This window comes from Protopterus annectens, chromosome 2.part0, assembly GCF_019279795.1.
Source record: "Protopterus annectens isolate FY-2018-M chromosome 2.part0, PAN1.0, whole genome shotgun sequence".
In the NCBI taxonomy this organism is placed as follows: domain Eukaryota; kingdom Metazoa; phylum Chordata; order Ceratodontiformes; family Protopteridae; genus Protopterus; species Protopterus annectens.
The window spans coordinates 953,514,395-953,537,701 of NC_056728.1; the positions used below are offsets into that span (position 1 = coordinate 953,514,395).

A 23,307-nucleotide genomic window follows, 5' to 3' on the forward strand; every position below is an offset into this window, starting at 1 on the left:
CTGCTATCTAAACTTGCCAATCTCAACCTAGCTCCCATCTCACTATTTTGGTTCTCTAGCTACCTATCTGGTAGGCAGGAGTCAGTTAGATGGCTCTCATCCTCCTCATTTTTCCTTCCTGTCCCAACTGTAGTACCTCAAGTCTCCATCTTGGGTCACCTTCTGTTTAATGTCTTCACCAACGATCTCTTCACATTGTGCAAAGAATTGTCACACATTCAATACGCTGACAATTCTACACTCATATATATCTCAAATAGTATCTCTGATCTCCTTACCCTAACCCAACAGGCCTTTCCATCAACTGAAAAATGGCTATCCGACAACCTACTTATCCTCGACCCAAAAAGACAAAACCCTTACTATTCCTCCCCATTGTCTTACTCAGCATAAAACCACCTTTACTATAAGGTCTTCAAACAACACAATTACCCAACCTGATACCCACACCAAACTCCTTGGTATCATTATTGATGATGAACTAAAATTTAACAAAACATACTCCAATGTATAAAAAAAAACACATAAAAAACTGAGCCTACTGTATCGGAATAAAAAATTTCTAACTCCCAACTCTAGACTCACCCTTGCACAGATACTCCTCCTTCCCTCCTATATCACCAGTATGAGCCTGTTCTCACCAGTATTCAGGTCTCAACACTGAACAAACTCCAACAAACATACCATAAAATTGCTAGATTCATAACTAAGTCTCCATACAATGTGCATCACTGTACTTCACTAAATTCTCTCCAGTGGCTAGAACTCCCTGAACTACTGCAGCTGTCTCAGTTTCAAATATTACACTATTCTCTACACACCAACACTCTGTCCATCTCTTTCATCCCTGATCTCTACCTATACTCCATCTCGTACCCTCTGTACTTCAAATCAACAACTACTGGATATCTACCAACCAAAAAAAACTGCTGGCAAAATACTCTATAAACACTGTGTTGCCCACACTTGGAATAAGCTTCCCTTACACAAATGCTCCATCACCCACTCCTTTCACTTTAAAATGAACTAAAAATGTACCTTCTCAATTCCAAGACCTGCCCTTGCTGGCATGACCCAACCTAACTTCCTTACACCATTTCTCATACCTAGGTACCTCATTTCCCTTCTTTCTCTCTCTTCCTGCAGGGTGGCATATACTGATTGTTTCTTTTTGTTTGCAAAGGAAGATGAAGCAGAAAATGTTTTCTTTGTATATAAGTACTGTCTCTGTATATATAATACTTGTTCCTTTTTGTTTATTTTTTTTTTCTACTCTGTACTTTACTTTTGCTGTATAACCAATTTAAAAATTCTGTAGTTGTCTATTATAGCCATATGAACAGGATTAATCATTTTACATTGTGATGTACTTTTACTGTTTATTTAATGGAGCTTTTCTCCTTGGGTCTCCTCTGAAAATGGGCCCCAAGCCCAGCAGAACCAACCTGGTTAACAAATGTCAATAAATAAAATAAAAATAAATAAATAAAATCTGTACTATGAGAATTCATTAACCAAAATAGATAATGTTAGAGTATAATGGCCGAGTTCCTTTAATAATGTGTATGAGTGCTGTGCAAGCTTGGGGTGGAGAAAGAATGGTAAGAGATAAAAGGGCTACAGCATTATACAGCTGAACTGTAGTATTTACTTGTCTTATGTTGGCAGAAATTGTGAAAGGAACCTTATCTGGTACAATTAATAAACTGTATCACCTAATTTAAAGCAGAACAGTAGTCTTATCTCAGATGTGTTCATTACCCCAAAATGATCTGCACTTACTTGGCCACAGTAATGTTTTTGGGGTACTTATACACTGAATACTGGGGTCATGGTTTTGACATACTGGTATTCTAAACTGCACTATGTTAATAGTTCAATTCCAAGTAAAGTGGCACTAAAACTTGTTAAACTGATAATTTACACCAAGCTACCCTGGGCCAGGTTTGCTACATCTCTTACCTTTCCACATAGATCTAAATGAAGCTTACTACTGAGAATCAGTCCACAGGTGGCCTTTACTTCCCATTCGCCTTCCATTATGTTCCTAAATAAAATACTATATTTGTTTTTCTATAATCAAAAAATACTCACTGAGGTACATATGTAACCTGTAATTTTATTTCTGTAAAACTGAATATGTAAATGGTGTCCTGAACCTCACTCTGCAGATAATGCTAACAACTAGTATCCTTAGTGCTATTAGTAAAGACTTAAGTATCTCCTTTCCAACTGTATAAGATTATATATTTTCACAGACTTGTTTCCTTTTTGTTTAGATTTATCCCATCGCAGTGGTCACCATGTAGCACTACTTGTGGTGTTGGTGCTCAGGTTCGTACAGTGAAATGCCAGGTTTTCCTATCGTTCTCTCAGAATGTGGCTGATTTACCTGATGATGAATGCCAGGACCCCAAACCTCTCACACAACGAGCCTGTTACACTGGACCCTGCAGTGGGGAGTCACAGGAGTATAACCCTGCAGAGGATGATGTTCTCTACGGTGGCTTGCATGATATTGATGAGCTATATGACTGGGAATATGAAGGATTTACTGAGTGCTCTGAATCTTGTGGGGGAGGTAAGTCTAATGCCATTCCTAGCCTTCTTATTGCTTAATGATATCAAATGAGCTTATGATTTGTGAAGCGCCTTGAATTATCAGGCCTGTGAAAGGCTCAGCAGTATTCTTCTACAGCCTATTTAGAGTGTCCAGTCAACCTGCAGCATGTCTTTGGAATGTGCGGGGAAACAGGAGCACCCAGAGGAAACCCACACGACCACAGGGAGTACATGCAGACTCCACACAGAAGGCACCCCACCAAGAATCGAACCACAGAAACTCTTGTAGTGAGGTGGAACACGAACTGCTACACCACGACAGTGCAAATATCTGTTTTTATCAGTATAAATGACCTGATCTTCACAAGTAGTGTCCTTTCTGCATCAGCATGTTATATTTTTAATTGAATACTCAAAATGTTTACTTTCTCTGTTATATGATGTGTGTGCTTAATGGATTTGTGTCCATTATTATAAATTATAACCTTGTTACATTATGGATTTCTGAGATTTAAATGGACCTAAACCACACTGTAAACCTCTAAATTAAAAGTCTGACATTGTGTCACTCAAACACTCCAGATGGGTTTACATAAATATTAGATGCAACTAAAAAGCCACATAATGAAGTATTGAAAATAAAGCATCCACAGATCAGGCTGTATAAACAGATCGATTTTCACAAAAAAATTATTTAAAGTCAGGACTGATGAACATTCCCCATTCATAGTTTGAAAGCTTGTTCTGAGGCAATCATTGTCCAAAAGAGGATGCCTGGGTGGGCTTCCTCTAGTTTGGAAATGGAGTCTAGCATAGCATTCCTGGTCAGGCTGGCTCTGCAAACCACCTTCCATCAACCCTGCAATGATGTAAGTCTTAAGGTAAATCAATACCCATCTCTGCAACTTGGACAGTGCATTCCCAAGGGTACGTACCAGAGATACCGAGATAAAGCAGTAATGTGTGCCAACATTCAGATTAGGGTACTGTGGAATGATTTGATCTTTGCTGGCAGATGGGTAGGAGACATCATTCACTGCTTCATTATCGCTGGTAGGTGTTCTGGTGTTTAATCACTAATTAATGAGCAGAGGTTGGGTATATCTGATTTTAGTAGTTGGGTGGATGGGAAGTCTGGGACACACACAAATACACACACACACACACACACACACACACACACACACACACACACACACACACACACACACACACACACACACACACACACACACACACACACACAATGTTTCACTGCTTATTTGTATCATGAATTCATAGCATGCCTTCAGTGACTTTCAGGATGGGAATGGAAGGCCTGGAGACTTTGGTATGGCAAAGACCGGATTTAGGGAATTTAATGCTGCACTCACTGACAGGCTAGGCCGAGAGCACCACTCATTGCTGGTATAGATAAAGGGGCCCACAGGGAATCCAGTGCCTACCATACTGGGTAACACAGTATTTAACAGTGTTCAGTCACTGCTGAGATAGATAAGGGGATGAGCATGCAATTCTGATCACTGCAGCTTAGAAAGAACACCATATTTCAGACGTGCCATGAATTTATATTGATCTCAGTACAACTACTGCTCCCTTAAAATTATTCACAGGACATGCAAACTTATTGCTAGGGATAAACTGAGAGTTTTCCCCTCTCTCACTTTCAGTACAGCAGTTTTCTGGTGTTCAGCACTGAATGTGTTTTGATGACATTTCTAGAACATTCATCTCTTACGTTGCCAGTGGTGCAGTTCTCTAGACTATTTGACTGTTACAGGTTTTCAGTGAGTTTTGTTTTCCAAAATTATAACCAGTTTCATGAGTTGTCATGAATCTGTCAGCTGATTGGCATTTTTCAATAAGCAATAGTTCTACTGAGAAGAAAATTAGATAATAAAATGAGTGATTTAATTCATGGACTTGTCCTGTCTTGTATTTTCTGCAATAGCATAAGCTGACATATTTAATGGACTGAAATACCTGTGAGTGATCTGCACTAACATCATAAATCTTTTCCCGGGAATTTCTAACTGAAGTATTATATATACTGATGCTATGGATTTTATGGTAAATTTTTATTATAGTTGTAAACAATAACTCAGAATGCATACTCATGAAATCCTCTTGGGTGGAACTGTAGTTATTAGCACATATTCCAGTATCATTTCACAGTTAAACTGTTCTTTTATGCTGTTAAAATGTGTATAAATGCATAATTTAACCAGGTAAGCTTACTAGATATACTTTTTTCAGTACTGACGTGTTAACTGACTTGAACAGCATCACATGGTAGACAAATGGCAGTTGTGGTAATCACAGCAAGAGCAGCCACAGGTTTTAAGTATAGCAGTATGTATTTATTAAACTATTTATAGCTATCTTCCTCATTCATTTCCCACTTAATTACCTCTTATGTTGCATTCCTAAGCTATTATTCCATGTCTCACTTACTGCATTCCCTTTTAATTTTCCATGCTTCCTCTGTTTCTTCCATTATGTATTACCATTCAAATGGAAATCAGTTTTGTTTGACCCTAGTATGTTAAGTGCTACCTTAGTTTAACATCTGCTAGCCCTTCTCCATCCTTTTTTCTCATTACAAGACTTTCTTCCATTCCATTTTCTCATAAAATTCCTAAAACATATCCATCTTGGTCTGACCAGGCTCTTTCTGTACTTCTTGGTATCATAATGCTTCTAAATCCTCGCCACCTTTTCTACAAATTACCAGTCTGTCGCCTAGCTCGCTCCTTAATCTTGCATCTCAATTTACTACTATCTCTGTTTTATTCTTTCAGTTATCTTTTGGTGTACAAAAGCACATTTGTAGAAATTCCCATGTGATAATGCCACACTTTACATATCCTGCATACACCCTTGCATCTCACTCCTGCTCATGCTTTGTACCATTACCCTGCTCACAAGTAATGCCATTCTCTCTTTATCTCATCAACTTCAGTTCTTATTTATCATACCTGTCAGTATATCTTTATTCACAATCATTGTAATATATTTTTAAGACATCCTCCATTTTCAGTGTGTCACATTTTTGGTCCTTCCTTGACTTGGGTCTCCCTTCTGTACTTCCATTGAACTCCTTTACAGCATTTTCTCCAGCCTTCTACAACCCTGATAATATTTCTCTACCAAACTGTACTCCCGATATATCACCTCAAAGCATGTAATCCGTCTTTTACCTACATTTTTCAGTCCCCAACATCTGCCTAGTTGCATTCAAGCCCTACTTTTTATAACCAGCTGTCAAGAAAACAAAATTCTCCATGCCATCTAAACATCCATCTCTATTTGACAAGTACTTTTTTCTATTCTGTTGCTGTTTCTTGTGTTCCAGTCCTTCCACATTCTCTTCATCTGATCTACAGCCATATAAACATATGACTCAAAGATTGACAAATCCCCCACTGTAACTCAATGACTTTCTTCTAAACTCTTTGGGGTTGCTTTCCTTTCCTGAAGCACCTTGTTCATTCTCTTGTATTCTTTTTATCTCTGGGCTTTCATCCTCTACAAGTACATGCCTACTCAGGCATGCCTCAAACAGGAGCACTGTTTCCCATATTTATTCTGTTGGTAACATATTGTATTCTCATTACATCTACAATAGTGACAATGAGCCCCTTTCTCTCAGCTATAAATACATGCCCTCCATTTTTCTTCTCTCTCTCTCTCCTGCCTGTTCCTCATGTAATCAGATCTTTTTACTCCATTCTATTCTCACGTCTTTTCTTCAGATGTTGAGTTCCCTCAGCACTGCCTCTAAGGTTTTGGTGAAGCAGCATTCAGTCATCAGCAACATGCTAAAAAGTATCTCTTCTTTCCTTGCAGTTTTGTTACATCCAGCAATGTTCTCTCCTTTCTTATTAAAATGTTGACATAGAGTATAAGTGGTGAGAGGGAAAGCAGACATCCCTGTTGAGCACATCATTGCCTCTCTACCTTCTTTGGCAGTCATCCATTCATTTGTGCATTATACCTAGTTCATAAATCTTTCTCAAAACCTAACTACTTGAGTACAAGAATTAATACTGTGCATGTAAGCATGCCAAAGGAATTCCTATGTCATGCGCACTGTTCTTCGTGTGTGTGCAGTTTTCATTTGCATTATGCTCATCATATTATGCATGTAAATGTTTTCCATTCTCCTGAGATCGGTCCATTGGAATCAGTGTCCTACCTGGTTAAATGAATAAATAATGTATTAATTAATTTTTGCCTTTACATCTTATGCAAAAATGAATAGAATAACATCATTTTCAGTTTCTTGGGAAAAATATAATATTTCATTCAAAGTATTTCTTTATATAAGCTTCAATTCTTTTTTGATTTATATACTTTTGAATTCCTTTTGCCTACTGCCATAAAAATATTTTTGTTTACAATTTTTAGGTATAATGTGATATTAGGTCCCCCCCCCAATACTTGCTCAGTTGTTTCACCTTCTTTATTTACTTTTCCATATTGAATGCTGTATAAAATCCCTGGTCACTTTAAATATAGCATGTGATTCCTGCCTTCCATATCTTGTTTATTTTCTTATACTCCCATAGTATCTGCTTTCCAGAGTATTTTTTACTTTATTCGTCATTCTTTATGTATTCTTCTTTTCCTCTCTAGTCAGATGATCCACATTCACTTTAGGATAATTCCTTGTTACAACATGCTCAGCACTATTTCTTTATCTTTGTTTCCAGCAACAATGTTACCCCCCCTTCCATGCTGCTCACTACTCTCTTCTACTTAGTAGTATTTATGGGTCTATATTACATTCTCGAAAGCTGACAATATCGAATCTGACATTGTCAACACGAGAATATTGAACGCTCAGAATCTCGAGTGTGTAAACAGAAATCTCCGTAAGGGGAGATTTCCATTTACTGCAATGTAGTATGGTTTCGGAGTTGGTATATTTAAGTAGCGGGGGGTGTGGGGGGTGCAGGGGGCTTGTCCCCCTGCTTAAACCTGTTAGGGTACTTATTTCATTTTTTTTTTTTTTTTGTCTTTTTATACGGTCGTTGTTTGAAGACATCGATCATATGGTGTTGACCAGATGTTGTTCGATGTTTTCAAACATCGATCTTATAATATAGACCCATATTTATTATATCTCAGTGCTTCAATGCCTTCCTACCCCTTCTTCTTATTACCCACCTGCTTTAATTCTCTCTCTTTCCATATTCCCAACCCTTCCCTCACCATGTAGCCTACATATCACTGTCACCTGATGCAGTTAACTTTGTTCTTCTATATTCAGGTGGATGTGGTTTGGTTTGACTGAAATTCTACACTTATAGTCAATAATCCCCTACTCTCTACTGGCCTATATTCCCTATTTCTGTAGTCTGCCATCTGATTGTGTCCTCTGTGCTCCTGTATACTCAAACTTTTCATGCCTCTAGCTTCCCCCAATAACTTTTGGTTTTCTTTTTATTTCATGGTTACACTATAAGTTCATAGGTGAGTCCTAGGCTGGCTGCCATTTGTAGTCCCTTTTATGTCTAGGCAATTTCCTTTAATGGTAAGAATCAAACCATGTACATTGTATCTGCAAGGCAAACACCTTAACCGTTAAGGCCAATCCCAACCACCTTAAAAAGTTCTGATTGTGTCAAGATTGTATCACCCCAGATGGGAGAATAAGCCCTTTGTCCCTGTCTTTGCCCTTTTTAAAGTTTTTTGCTGATACTAATATCAAACAATTCATAGCCAAGATTTGCAGATCTATTGATTCTATCTAACTGTGTGTGTGCGTGTGTGTGTGTGTGTGTGGGGGGGGGGGGGGGGAGTGTGCTGTCACTTTCTGTCCTGTATTTTCTAACATTAAAGTTGTGTGTGTATATATATATATATATATATATATATATATATATATATATATATATATACAAAATATAATTCAATTATTAAGTAAGCAAAACAAAGTTCTGTAGATCAGCATTTGTTTTATTTATTTATTGATAGTTTTGTAAACAGGATGGTTAGGCTATTCAGATGACTGTTTTCAGCCATATACTAGTCAACTGCATAGAATAAAAAAGTAATTGAGACAGCAGTTAACAATCAGCTAAAACAAAATGATCAAATTGTGTAGTATGTACAATTAATTATTAGGCTGACTAACTTAAATAAACGAGGTTAAATAAATGAGGTTAAAATAGTGTATCTTTTGTCAAAAAATATTATGTTGTATCCAAAAGAGACTGAAAATACAGCTAATACTGCCTGTTTTATTCATACTTTATACAATCATGGGCAGCTATGTATAGAAATACATATTTGTGCATTTTTTTGTCTACAAAATTGTGCTAAAGGAATGATTTAAGATGGAGAAGTTAAGACAAGATGGAACTATGGTAGTCCGTCAAGAAAGTGGTACCCAATGCTTTCAGAGAAGAGTACTTTGAGATTATTTTTGCACAATGTATTTAACAGTCTGTCGTTTTCATTTCCCAAGTTTTGTTCATTCTCTACCGTGTGCCCGTCCAGTATGTTTTCACTTTAATAATGGCGTGCAGTGGGAGAACAATACATGCCTAATATTCAACTCATAACTTGCCCTTCCTTTTGTGTCTCTTAGTGCTACATATACAATTCTCCATAACTAGCTTTTCCCATTCTAGAGATTGTCTGAGATCTCTTCGCCAGTTGCACTGATTTCAGTGATTATGTGGCATTCTCAACACACACATTTATCTTTGCTCTCACAGCTGCTTTATCTACTTAAGGGCATCACGATAATTCATCAGGTTTTCTACTACTGAAATCCAAAACAGCATATGTAAACTGTTAAGAACCACTTTAGTGGATAATTTAGAATGCCATCCCATATAAGCAAAATATTAAAATTAAGCACTTAACATGATGGAAGAAAAAAATAAGAAATTATGTGTTGGTCCAAAGCCCAAATGCACTAAAACAGAGATCTGATGTAATGCAAAATGTCAAACAATAAAAGGTATTGTATCACATCTGTTTTCCAGTGTCTTTGTGTTTTCTATTGCACTGAACATGCATGATTTTGTTGGGGTGTATATTCTCCTCCACACTCTTATGAGAAGTTTTTCCTCTACACTTGCAATAATTCCCTTTGCTGCAAGATGGTGCCACTCGAGACTTTAGATATTAATGTGCAAGGACAAAGCAGTTGGTACATTTCTCCTAAAAAAAGTCATCGGGCCAGATTCACAAAGGCTTGCCACAGAGTCTAAGAGTAGAGTAAGACTCCATGCAGCCAACATGTCTGCTGAGTGATCCAGGAACAGCCGGTAGGCACGTGCAACAGAGATCCTTAAACGAGTCCTACACAGACAGGGCTTGGATATGCAAATTACCTCAATTGCAGGCGAAAGCTATGCAAATGTGGTAAATTTGCAATCCAGGCAACCCGAACCTGTCCGAGTAGGAGTAGTGTTATTTGGAGAAATGTACTCAGTTGACAACTGAGTACGGTTCTACAAATAGCAAAACGGAGCCGTGACAGCTCCAAAAAAAGGATGCATTCACATGAGTAAGCATGCCAATGGCCAAAAATACGGCCATTGGCAACGTTAAGTGATGCAAAATAAAAATAAAATATATATTTTTTTCATCCTGATCTCCGGGGTTTAAGCGTGGCAGAGTCAGCAAACACGCCATGCTCTAAAAAACAGAAAATCAATAATGAAGATCCAAAATGTGGATTTTAATGCTAATATGAATTTACAATGCAAGTGAATAGCAGGCTGAAGACAACATGGCCACCGAGTAGAGGTTGCTAAGGGGGAAGCTCAGTCTAAGAGATGTAACCAAGCATTAGTAGGCAATCCTATGTAAATGAGGGTTAGGATAGTGAATCACAAGTTTACATAGCAAATGAGCACAGTCAGTGGAGTGTAGGAGTAGGATAAGGGGAGTAACAGAGTAGAAGATAGGTGATATCATGAGGGGGTATGTATGAAAGAAGTGAAGCTCATTGGAGCAGAGTGGCATGTGTCAGCTGTCATTTACACATCATTGTAAGAGGTGTGTCAACAGGTAGGCTAGGTAAAGGCAAGAAACTGAAGGTGTATGCCGTGGATAACACTAAAGTTTCTTGCTGAGCGGGAATGCGCGCGTGTGCATGCCTGTAAACTCGAGTAAGACAGTGTGCGCGAGTGTAAGTGTGAGTGCGCGCGTTTAAGCCAGAGTAAGCATGTATAAGGCTGTTTAAGGAGTTGTAAGCGCGTTTGCCCTGGTGTGCATGAATTTTAACAAGAATAAGCAAGTTTTAGTCCATGTAAGCATGTGTGCGCGCATGTGAGCTGGTGTGCACGTGTTTGCGCTTGTGTGCACGGCGCTGCCCCTGAGGAAACAGAAAGGGAAAAGGAAGCACAACAAATAGTAGGAAGCTACCAGGGAGTACTAGCAGAGCTAGCAGGTGAAAACAATCAGAATCAGGCAATTATACAGGCAGTACACTAGCCCAGCCCAGCACCTAAAACTCTGCAAACAACAGTCCATTATGTTTCTCTCAAGAGACACTGCAACACTGCAGTAAGTTAATAGAAGTGAAAACTGAAAAAGCTTTACTGAGACAAAGAAATGTTAGGGGCTGCCATTGCTGTTATAAGGCGACATATGCAACATGCTGAGGGTGGTGAAAATGCGAATGCTGCTGGACAACCCACAGTGAGGAGACAGAGAAGAGTGTACAGGCCCAGGGTAACCTACCAGGGGCTACATGAGCTGGAGATAGTGGAACGCTATAGAGTGGACAGAGACCTCTTGCAGCAAATTGTTGAGCTGTGCAGGCCACGCCTCACACACAGAACCAACAGAGGGAAACCCATCCCAGTGGAAACCAAGGTATGTGTTGGCCTAAGAATATTAGCAACAGGTGCCTTCCAGAGACCAACTGGTGATATGATGAGGATATCACAGGCATCAGCATCCAGGGTACTGCACCAGTTCCTGGATGCCATATCAGCACATGTCGGTGATCATGTATATTTCCCCAATTCCCGTGAGGTATTGGCCAGCAATATGCGTCTCTTCCAGCAAATAGCGGAATACCCTGAGGTAGTGGGTGCAATAGACTGCATGCACATACGCATCAAAGCACCAGCCGGTGAGCGGGGTAGGGTCTACTTCAACCGCAAGGGCTTTCCCTCCATCAACTGCCAGGTTGTGTGTGATGCCCAGGGCATAATACTGAATGTGTGTCCTGGCTGCCCTGGAAGCTACCATGATTCCCATATCTGGCATCTGATGCAGCTGTACCAGACATTTGCCAATGGGGACATCCCACATGGTCAATTAGTGGGGGATGCTGGCTATGCACTGGAGCTATGGCTGATGACACCCATCAGAAATGCACAAACACCTGAACAGGAATACCATAATGAGGCACACGCACAAACACGAAATGTAATCGAGCATGTGTTTGGGCGGCTGAAGTCACGGTTCCGGTGCCTGGACACATCTGGTGGAGCCTTGCAGTACTCACCAACTACATGTACCCAAATTGTCATGGTATGTGCTATGCTACATAATATGATCCTGCAAAAACAGCTGCAGCAGGACCAGCATAGGCCTGGGCCAAACAGCCCCCCACCATTGCCAAGGCCATCACAGGCAGAGCGTGACTCGGAGGAGGAACACCCTGAGCATACCCCAGTAGGCAGAAGGAGGCGTGCCCAGTATGCTTTGGCCTTGGCAAAGAGGCAACGCATAGCACATACACTGGCTCAGTAGGAACTCTGGAAATTATACCTCTCTCTGACTTGCACATATAGTAAAAGGGATGCCTAAGTTGACACTACCTGCTTTCAAACATGTATAGGGAGTGTGGTATGTGCATCCGACATAGGCAGCCCTCCAGCACCACCTGAGGCATGATTGCCATGTGTTAAGCAATATAAAGCAGTGCTAAACAGCATTTACCACCATGTAGTATATGTAAACAAAATCGCACACACCAACTAGCACAACTGTGGTCAATGCTGAGTAATATTGGGCAACGTCCAGCAATGTTGGTTAATATTGAGCAATGTTGGACAAGCCTGGTCTAAGTAGGGCATAGCTGAACAAAAGCCAACATGCTCATATTTGCCCGTAAGCAGTCTGGTATGCTCAGTATAAAATTATAAAGCAGTGATGGGCCTCAAACCCAGGATACGGTGCACTATAGTCATAATACTGAACCACTAAACCATGACAGTATTGCAGTGGTCAGCCTGTATGAAGAAATGTTGATAAGAGTATGCAAAGTATCTCATGGAAACCCTGCAGGCACAGCATAATCCCTGTCGAGTTATGACACAAAGGTGAGTCCTGCAGTAAGAATAGAACTTGACTTCCAACACACACAGTATAAATGTTAATATTGGTCATGTTCACACACATCAACAAATGTAGTGGACCTCAGACAACAACAACATACTGAAAGTTCACACTGGGCATGCTCACACACTTGAATAAATGAGACAAATGTCAGGCAACAAAACACGGAAAGCCTGAACTGGACATGCTCACACACTTAGGCCATGTCTGAGTACAGCAGTGGGCCACACATATCTGGCAGTTGCATGTGTTAACCCAGGAACCTCTCACTATCCAGCAATCTGCCCTGTGCACACAGTTATATGACAACAGACACATATATAATATAGTGGAACCCTGTCATAATCAAATATGTTCTGCAGATACCTAAGTTGTTTATAGAAACTGGGAAAGCAAAGATGATAAAAACCTGCAAACAGTATCAGCAATAAACATTGTGCATCCCGAACATTATCATAGGTTCAGAGGTCGATACTAGGCTATCTGCCCTAGGGCATGTACAAGCCTAGCCAGAGTGTGTTTGGCTTTCGCAACCCTGTCAGATTTCTGCACTGTGCCTGTGAATAGTAGGTCACACAAGATAGCCCATGTACGTTTAGTCTACTGTGCCTCTGTCTAGCAGGGACCCAGAAGATATCCCAGGGGTAAACATACGATCACCCATCCAGTTGTCAAGATGTCTCCTGTAGGTGGTCAGTGGGTGGCTCTGTCTCTGCGAAACCGGGATTGCAATCCAGAGTGAGTGGAGCCTCTGGGATAAGAATCTGTCCCTCCAGCATGTCCTATTAACATCTGTGCTGAGGTATATGTCCCTGGAGTGTGTAGCTCCAAGGGAGTCAGATAACCTGAGGTGGAGCATGTCCAGTAATTCTGGGTTGGATATTTCCGTACACAACAGGCACACATCATATCCTAGTAGGCGGTAAGCGACTGAGTAGAGCTGGAGTTACTGTATCCGAACTGCGCAGGGCATCCATGTGAGTCCCTAGATCTGCTTGTTGAGGAACTTTTGTGGCCATTACAGTGGCTGCAGGTGTCGGGTAAGGTACATCCCAAATGTGGCATTGTAACCAAGCATGGTCGTGATGAGTATAGGGGCACAATGACCTCATTCGATTTAGATGTGAAACCATATGGGATAAGGTGGGCTATATAGAAGGTCTGTCTAACCACTTTGGCAATGTGATTGTCAAAGGCAGCAGTATGAACAAGTCATGTCCCCATAACCCCTAACAACTCCTACCATATGTAATGGATTACTACCTATGTGGTAATGTGTGGGCATGTTGTTATTCCCAAAGGGGATGACTATGCAACTAATGGCATTTAGCTGTAGGTCATGGCTCAGGCACCAGTCATCCATCTCTGTGAGACCCTGTTTGAGTATGCATGTGCCAGCTGGAGAGTTGATTATGGCACCCAGTTTGCAGTCATCTGCGAACATGGTCAGCCATATTCCTCCTGTGTTAGCCTGTATGTCAGACAAATATATACTGAACAAGAGAGGTCCCAGGACTGAGCCTTGTGGGATGCCATGTGTAACTGGTGTATAGTCAGACATGGCACCTGCAATACTGACCATGTGGGTGCTATCCCTGATCCAGGTAGCAATCCATCTTGTGAGATATGTGTCCATATCGACGCTGATGAGCCTATGCACAATGGCTGAGTGGGGTATTGTATTGAAGGGTTTTGCAAGGTCCAGGTAGGCTGTGTGGACAACTGTCCCTACGTCGATGGACCTAGTAACCGTTTAAAGAATACAAACAGGTTCAAGAGGCAAGATCTGCCCACAACAACGCTGAAATGTGTAGGACACAGTATCTGTAGGTTCCCGATGTCTATGTGTATGAGTCCCATGACAATGCACTCCATAGCTTTTCAGAACAGGCTAGTTAGGCTTATAGGGCGATATTGTCTGTGGTCTGTTGTGGCACCAACTCTGTGGAGTGGGACCACTGTCACTGTATGCCATTCCTTGGGTACATATCCTGTAGTAACTCCGATATTGAACAGTGACTTAATGTGAGGGTTACGTCTGTCATGAAGCTCATGTAAGATGCAGGCCGGGACACCGTCTGGTCCCATTGATGCTGTGTTGTTCACTTTGGGGAGGGCAGCACTCATCTGTTAATTTGTGATGTCAGGGAGGTTACACTCTGTTGGGATGGATATCTGCTCCTTAGAGGGGGATGGGGGGGAGACATCTGCACTGAACCTGTTTGCCAGGATGTTGGCAATGTCAGTGGGTTCAGGGTATGTGTAGTCAGTATGCAGTAACTCACAGCATATCAGTGAGTGTCCACCCAGGTTCCTGACATAACTGAAGAAGGCCTTGTGATTGTCCTACGTGTCTGGTGCAATTGTCTGTTAGAAGCGGGCCTTAGATAAATTCATGTGTGATCGTAGCTGTCTGCTAGTACAGATTACAGATGTCTTCCCTGTCTGGGATTGTGCTGTATCATGTAGTAGCTTCCTCCTTTCGTTGTATAGCTTATTAATGGCCGGGGTCTACCAGACAGGTCCTCTGACATTGGTGGAGTGAGTCTTGTTGTTATTTGGAATAGCACAATCCATGCAATCCACTAGGTGTCCATAGAATGTGTATGTAAAGGATTCAGCAGTCTGAGCCATATTTACCACTATCCCAGGGTCTCTGAAGGATACCACTTTGCTTTGGTGAAGTGAGACGTTTGCTTATGAGAAGTTCACCAAGATTACCCAGGATGGGTGTGGGGACGGGATATGGATGTCCAGTGAGATAAATGTATGTTCTGACCTTACCAATGAGGGGTATATCGCTGGTGTGGAACATAGAGTCCCCGTGTTGGTGATGATCAGGTCCAATATGTTTTCTCCTCTTGTGGGTGTGGTGACCGGTTGTGCCATAGCATATGAGTTTACAAATAGTAGTGACTGTTGGGCGAGGGTGTTGGGGCTTGAGTAGTATCCCCAGTCAATGTTTGGGTATTTGAAGTCACCCAATATAATGGTGTTTGGGGAGACCTTCATATTCTCCATTGTTCCCAGGAAAGCCGAGTGTTGTTCCTGAGTTTGGGCGGGTGGTCTGTAGCAGGCTACAAACTTTAAGTCAGTTTTGCACACTGTTAGTTGCATATGTATGGTCTGTGATGCTTCGTGCAGTGCTACTAACCTGGAGGTGTGTGTATCTGTGATGTATATGGATACTCCCCCTATTTGTGTTGTCCGTTCCGAGTCTTGTGGTCAGAAAGCATGGTATGAAACATAACCTGGTAGTGCTGGTGTGCATTTGTGAACCTGAACCAGGTATCTGTTAGTGCACAGATATCGCTATTCTCCATACTGAGGAGAGTCCTGAGTCGGCATAATTTGAGGGTAACACATCTGGTGTTGAGCAGCATTACCCTTAGTTTCATTTACTCTGTAATGTCTATGGAGGTGGGTTTTTCTTTTGAGCCCTGCTTAAAAAATGCACTATGGTGGTAGCAAGAGCCTTAGCCAGTATTTGAAAGTCCAAGGGTGACAGGTGCAAGCTGTCCATAGCGAAGCTACGTGGCATGTCGAGCATGTCACCCCAGGCTGACAGACACTGGATCCCCTTTGAATGACACCAATATGTTAGTCAACTGTTAAACGTGATAAGTTTGTCTGTATACTGTGACATCATACTTGGTGAGTGTAAGATGCTACACAAGGCCAGGGTCATACTGGCCTGGCCTACATGATCAGAGAGTTCCTCTATGTATCATGTCATGTGGTCCAGGGAGGAACGTCTGAGGTTTTACGCACCAGCATGGACAATGATGGAGCCATTTCTATACTTGCTGTGGAGTGACCTGAGTGCATGTTTTATGTGGTGGATCCTGGCACCCGACAGACAGCTGAAAGTGACCATCCCCTTGTTCGGCCTGGTGAGTGGGACGTCAGTGTGTCTGACAATAAGTGTCACCTATTACAAGTGTATTAGGTGTGTTGCTTAGCCTGAAGGGCAGTGACTGTGTGGCACACTGACATTGTGAACTATGTGATATGTGGGTATTGTAGTGGGGTAGCAGTTGTTTGTGTGTCTGCTTTGGAGGTCTCTGCTGCTTAGGCAGAGTTTATTTAGAGCCTCCGAGTATGTTTATGTATGATAATGTGGTTTGATTGCTGTCGCTATAGGTTAATGTGAGACTGATATGTGGTGTGTGTGGTTACCTTCACCACCTGATAGACTGTGCCAGTCATGGGTCGAGAGAGCTCAGCCTCCCTCCTGTATATCTATATAGTTGCATCTCTCACATATATCTGAGTTTGTTGGGAGGAGGAGAGGGTTGTCTGTGTACATGAGGCAGTTGTGACATTGTGTCAAAATCACAATATTCACCAGCTGGACCGGAGAGTACACACAAAACCGACCTCTGGACATGCCAGGATATTATGATGACATACTCTGTAGACTGATCACAAAGGATCAGTAGGGTGTTAAGTGTGTAAAAGAGTATAACAGGGATTAGTGCTCAGGTTTGTCGGTGTTTTGTAAAGAGTAGCTGCGAAGGAGTCCAAAACGGAATCATGACACCTCCTTCACCTATGTCAAAAATAGCAATGTACACTCATATATGTCCTGAGTCAGGGCCAACTGTACCTGACTGACAATGCCGACATCCTGTCAGACAGGCCCATATATACATACCTGCCTCCCACTGCCAAAAGTCACTATCATCATACCTGGAGATATCACATGTAGAATGGGTGAACAGCTCCCCACAAAGCCGAAAGCATGGCAGCAATTAGATTACATTGTTTTACTATATGTGTCATGAATGAACTATAGAACAAACAGACCCTGCACCTGAACAGTCTGTTGAGCCTCACCCTCTCCACAGGACCTGGAACCATTGAATGTGTTACAGCAACATATGGCTCTCCCCACAAGTGTTGGTGCACAACACACCATGGGAAGTATAGTCCAGTAAGCCTATGAAGTCTGATTTGCAAGGCCATGGAGTCCATCATGGTTGAAGTCATAAACAGAGCTATTGGAAGCTGACAAACACACAACCCTACCAACTGTGGTATGTTCATGTGCAGATCATGGTTCCCAGACATGCTAGACTGTTTGCAAGGCAGCCACCCAGGACACACATCACTGAACGGGGCTACACATGTCTCACATAGACTTTGAATAGCCCTTTATCAACATCCCAGATACATGTCGTATCTACAAAACCAACAGTCTGTGCATAAATATGTGTTGACATATGAAGGAATGTCAATTTGTCCACAGATAGATAACACAAGCTAAGAATTGTGTGGTCCTGTTCAAGCTGTTGACACCTGCCGACCCACATGGCTCATTCCTGGGATTGCATAAAACAAAGTGTACACACATTGCCATGTAAAGTCTGATGATGTCAGCATCATACAAATATAGCAGGAGAAAAAAAGCCACCCATTAAAGCAAGTAGTGCACTGTGTTAATGCGTATCTCTCTAGTATCATAACATAGTTAGGTAGGGGTTTGAATCCTGCAATTGCTGATTGTCTGTGATTTCCTTGTAGAGGAGTGGCCTTTTTGGAGACTGGGAAAACACAATAAAAGAGGTACATTCCTCTTTGGAAAGTATGATGATGTCAGCATCCTACAAATATAGCAGGAGAAAAGAAACCACCCAGTAAAGCATATAGCGCGCCGTGTTAATGCCTATTTCTCTAATATCATAACATAGTTAGGTAGGGATTTAAATTATGTAATTGCTGACTGTGTGTGGGGGGTGTGCGATTTCCTTTGAGAGAAGTGCCCTTTTTGGAGACTGGAAAAACACATTAAAAGAGGTACATTCCTCTTTGGAAAGTCTGATGATGTCACAAATACAGCAGGAGGAAAAAAAGCCATTCAGTAAAGCGTATAGCGTGCTGTGTTAATGTGTCTCTCTCTAGTATCATAACATTGTTAGATAGGGGTTTGAATCTTGCAATTGCTATCTATGTGTGTAATTTCCTTTGAGAGGAGTGCATTTTTGGAGACTGGGAAAACACATTAAAAGAGGTACATTCCTCTTTGGAAAGTCTGATGATGTCAGCATTCTACAAATACAGCAGGAGAAAAGAAGCCACCCAGTAAAGCATATAGCATGCTGTGTTAATGTGTATCTTTCTAGTATCATAACATAGTTAAGTAGGGGTTTGAATCCTGCAATTATTGACTGTGGGGGGGGGGTGTATGTGTGTGATTTCCTTTGAGAAGAGTGCCCTTTCTGGGGATTGGGAAATCACATTAAAAGAGGTACATTCCTCTTTGGAAAGTCTGATGATGTCAGCATCCTACAAATATAGCAGGAGAAAAGAAACCACCCTGTAAAGCATATAGCATACCATGTTAATGCATATCTCTTTAGCATCATAACATAGGTTGGGGTTTGAATCCTGCAATTGCTGATTGTGTGTGATTTCCTTTGAGAGGAGTACCCTTTTTGGAGACTGGGAAAACACTTTATAAAAGAGGTACATTCCTCTTTGGACAGTCTGATGATGTCAGCATCCTACAAATATAGCAGGAGGAAAGAAAGCATCCGGTAAGGCATACAGTGTATCATATTAATGCATTATCTCTCTAGTATCATAACATAATTAGATAGGGGTTTGAATCCTACAATTGCTCACTGTGTGTGTATGTGTGTGATTTCCTTGAGGTGAGTGCCCTTTTTGGAGACTGGGAAAACACATTAAAAGAGGTACATTCCTTTTTGGAAAGTCTGATGATATCAGCATCCTACAAATATAGCAGGAGAAAAGTAACCACCCAGTAAAGCATATAGCGTGCCGTGTTAATGCGTGGGGTGTGTATGTGTGTGATTTCCTTTGAAAGGAGTGCCCTTTTTGGAAACTGGGAAAACACATTAAAAGAGGTACATGCCTCTTTGGAAAGTCTGATGATGTCAGCATCCTACAAATATAGGAGGAGAAATAAAACCAGCCAATAAAGCATGTAGTGCGTCGTGTTAATGTGTATTTTTCTAGTATCATAACATAGGTAGGGGTTTGAATCCTGCAGTTGCTGACTGTGGGTGTGTGTGTGTATTTGTGAGATTTCCTTTGAGAAGAGTGCCCTTTTTGGAGACTGAGAAAACACATTAAAAGAGGTGCATTCCTCTTTGGAAAGTCTGATGATGTCAGCATCCTACAAATATAGCAGGAGAAAAGAAACCACCCAGTAAAGCATATAGCATGCTGTGTTAAAGTATATCTCTCTAGTATCATAACATAGTTAGGTAGGGGTTTAAATCCTGCAATTGCTGACTGTGTGTGTGGGGGTGTATGTGTGCGATTTCTTTTGAGAGGAGTGCCCTTTTTGGAGACTGGGAAAACACATTAAAAGAGGTACATCCCTCTTTGGAAAGTATGATGATGTCAGCATCCTACAAATCTAGCAGGAGAAAAACAACCACTCACTAAAGCATATAGCGTGCTGTATTAATGCGTATCTCTCTGCTGTCATAACCTAATTAGATAGGAGTTTGAATCTTGCAATTGCTGATTGTGTGTGGGGGGATGTGTGTGATTTCCTTTGAGAGGAGTGCCCTTTTTGGAAACTGGGAAAACACATTAAAAGAGGTACATTCCTCTTTGGAAAGTCTGATGATGTCAGCATCCTACAAATATAGCAGGAGAAAAGAAACCACCCACTAAAGCATATAGCGTGCCGTGTTAATGTGTATCTCTCTTGTATCATAATATTGTTAGGTAGGGGTTTGAATCTTGCAATTGCTATCTGTGTGTGTGTGATTTTCTTTGAGAGGAGTACCCTTTTTGGAGACTGGGAAAACACATTAAAAGAGGTACATTCCTATTTGGAAAGTATGATGATGTCAGCATCCTACAAATATAGCAGGAGAAAAACAACCACTCACTAAAGAATATAGCATGCTGTGTTAATGTGTATCTCTCTAGTGTCGTAACCTAATTAGGGAAGAGTTTGAATCCTGCAATTGCTGATTGTGTGTGGGGGGATGTGTGTGATTTCCTTTGAGAGGAGTGCCCTTTTTGGAAACTGGGAAAACACATTAAAAGAGGTACATTCTTCTTTGGAAAGTCTGATGATGTCAGCATCATACAAATATAGCAGGAGAAAAGAAACCACCCACTAAAGCCTATAGCACGCCGTGTTAATGTGTATCTCTCCTGTATCCTAATGTTGTTAGGTAGGGGTTTGAATCTTGCAATTGCTGTGTGTGTGTGATTTTCTTTGAGAGGAGTGCCCTTTTTGGAGACTGGGAAAACACATTAAAAGAGCTACATTCCTCTTTGGAAAGTCTGATGATGTCAGCATCCTACAAATATAGCAGGAGAAAAGAAACCACCCAGAAAAGCATATAGTGCGCCGTATTAATGTGTATTTTTCTAGTATAGTAACATAGTTAGGTAGGGCTTTGAATCTTGCAATTGCTGACTGTGTGTGGGGGGTGTTTGTATGTGTGTGATTCCCTTTGAGAGGAGTGCCCTTTTTGGAGACTGGGAAAACACATTAAAACAGATACATTCCTCTTTGGAAAGTCTGATGATGTCAGCATCCTACAAATATAGCAGGAGAAAAGAAGCCACCCAGTAAAGCATATAGCATGCTGTGTTAATGTGTATCTCTATAGTATCATAACATAGTTAGGTAGGGTTTTGAATCCTGTAATTGTTGACTGTGTGTGGGGGGTGTATGTGTGTTATTTCCTTTGAGAAGAGTGCCCTTTTTGGAGATTGGGAAAACACATTAAAAGAGGTACATTCCTCTTTGGAAAGTCTGATGATGTCAGCATCCTACAAATATATCAGGAGAAACCAGACCACTCAGTAAAGCATATAGCGCGCTGTGTTAATGCATTCCTCTCTAGTATCCTAACATAGTTAGATAGGGGTTTGAATCCTGCAATTGCTGACTGTGTGGTGGGGGATGTATATATGTGATTTCTCTTTCAGAGGAGTACCCTTTTTGGAAACTGGGAAAACACATTAAAAGAGGTACATTCCTCTTTGGAAAGTCTGATGATGTCAGCATCCTACAAGTATAGCAGGAGAAAAGAGACCACCCAGTAAAGCATATAGCATGCCATGTTAATGCGTATCTCTTTAGTATCATAACATAGTTAGGTAGGGTTTTGAATATTGCAATTGCTGACTGTGTGTGTGTGTGTGTGTGTGTGTGTGTGTGTGATTTCCTTTGAGAGGAGTGCCCTTTTTGGAGACTAAGAAAACACATTAAAAGAGGTACGTTCCTCTTTGGAAAGTCTGATGATGTCAGCATCCTACAAATATAGCAGGAGGAAACAAAACACCAAGTAAGTCATATAGTGCATTGTGTTAATGTTTATCTCTCTAGTGTCATAACATAATTAGGTAGGGGTTTGAATCCTGCAATTGCTGACTGTGTGTGTGTAACACTGTTGGTCAATGCAGTGTGGGTTTTGCTTTTACTATGCTATGACATATCAGGATTAAAACAGTATATGCATTGCACACATCAGGTATCTGTGTGGCAAATAAATATATGTACATGTGACCTCAATTAGTACATAGGTGTGAAGGCTACATACTACATGAATACATTTGTTTCCTTTGACAGATTGTGCTGCTGCTTCTCAGATCGTAGGTCACATATGTATGTATGTGACAAGGCCAGCCACTGTAGTAATATGTGGCCAAGGTCATCTGTGCCACACACACCCTTAACAGTTACTATAGAGTAGTGTGAGTGAGGGTACATGCCTGGGGTATATTGCCTGGGGTATATGTCAGACATGTTCATACACAACAACGACTGGCAATAATGGACAGTCATTATAGGTGTACAACAGCCTTGTGGATATGCATTCAGGCCCCTAATGTCTTATGTGATACACCGAGGGACTCCACAATACCTCTGGATATGTGGATACCAAGGGATAGATGACATAACACGTGGCTGTAGGTACACATTGGTACCCAACATACATGTTGGGGGCTACCACCTATGTGGTACTGTTGGGATAGTATGTATAGTAAATGTGGATGACTATGCCGTAGTCGGCCTAGTGCAATACAGCATGTGTCAGACAGCAGGTATCTGTCTGTATGATACCCTTGTGTCAGATATGTGTCCCATCCAGAGAATGCATTGTAGGCCAATGCATGCATTTCCAGATGTGGAGGACATATCTCTAGTGTGTTCGCATGTACTTAAGAGTCCTATATGCCAAACAGGTGTGGTCCCATGAACGGGTGGCGGTCAATACCACTGGTTACTGTTATAGTATAGTACCGGAAGGATCCCACTGTTACTGAGTTCCCTACAACTGTGTGTCAGTTGTCAGGACATCATCCAATGATTGGTTATAGTCATGCTGTTGAGGTTGTGTATACTACCAAAATGCAAAACATTGACAGATATTAACAGTATCACCCACAGCATAGTGTCAACCCATGTCATATACACAT

General features: G+C 41.2%; 1 protein-coding gene across 1 annotated transcript in view; it reads left to right on the plus strand.

Moving 5' to 3' along the window:
* Positions 1-23,307, plus strand: part of ADAMTSL1 (ADAMTS like 1) — a 4,128,157-nt gene that overhangs the window by 2,586,912 nt on the left and 1,517,938 nt on the right. Inside the window, exon 14 of the mRNA XM_044061207.1 lies at positions 2,280-2,581. Within this exon, the coding sequence (XP_043917142.1) occupies positions 2,280-2,581 (302 nt within the window). The remainder of the gene's footprint in view (positions 1-2,279; positions 2,582-23,307) is intronic.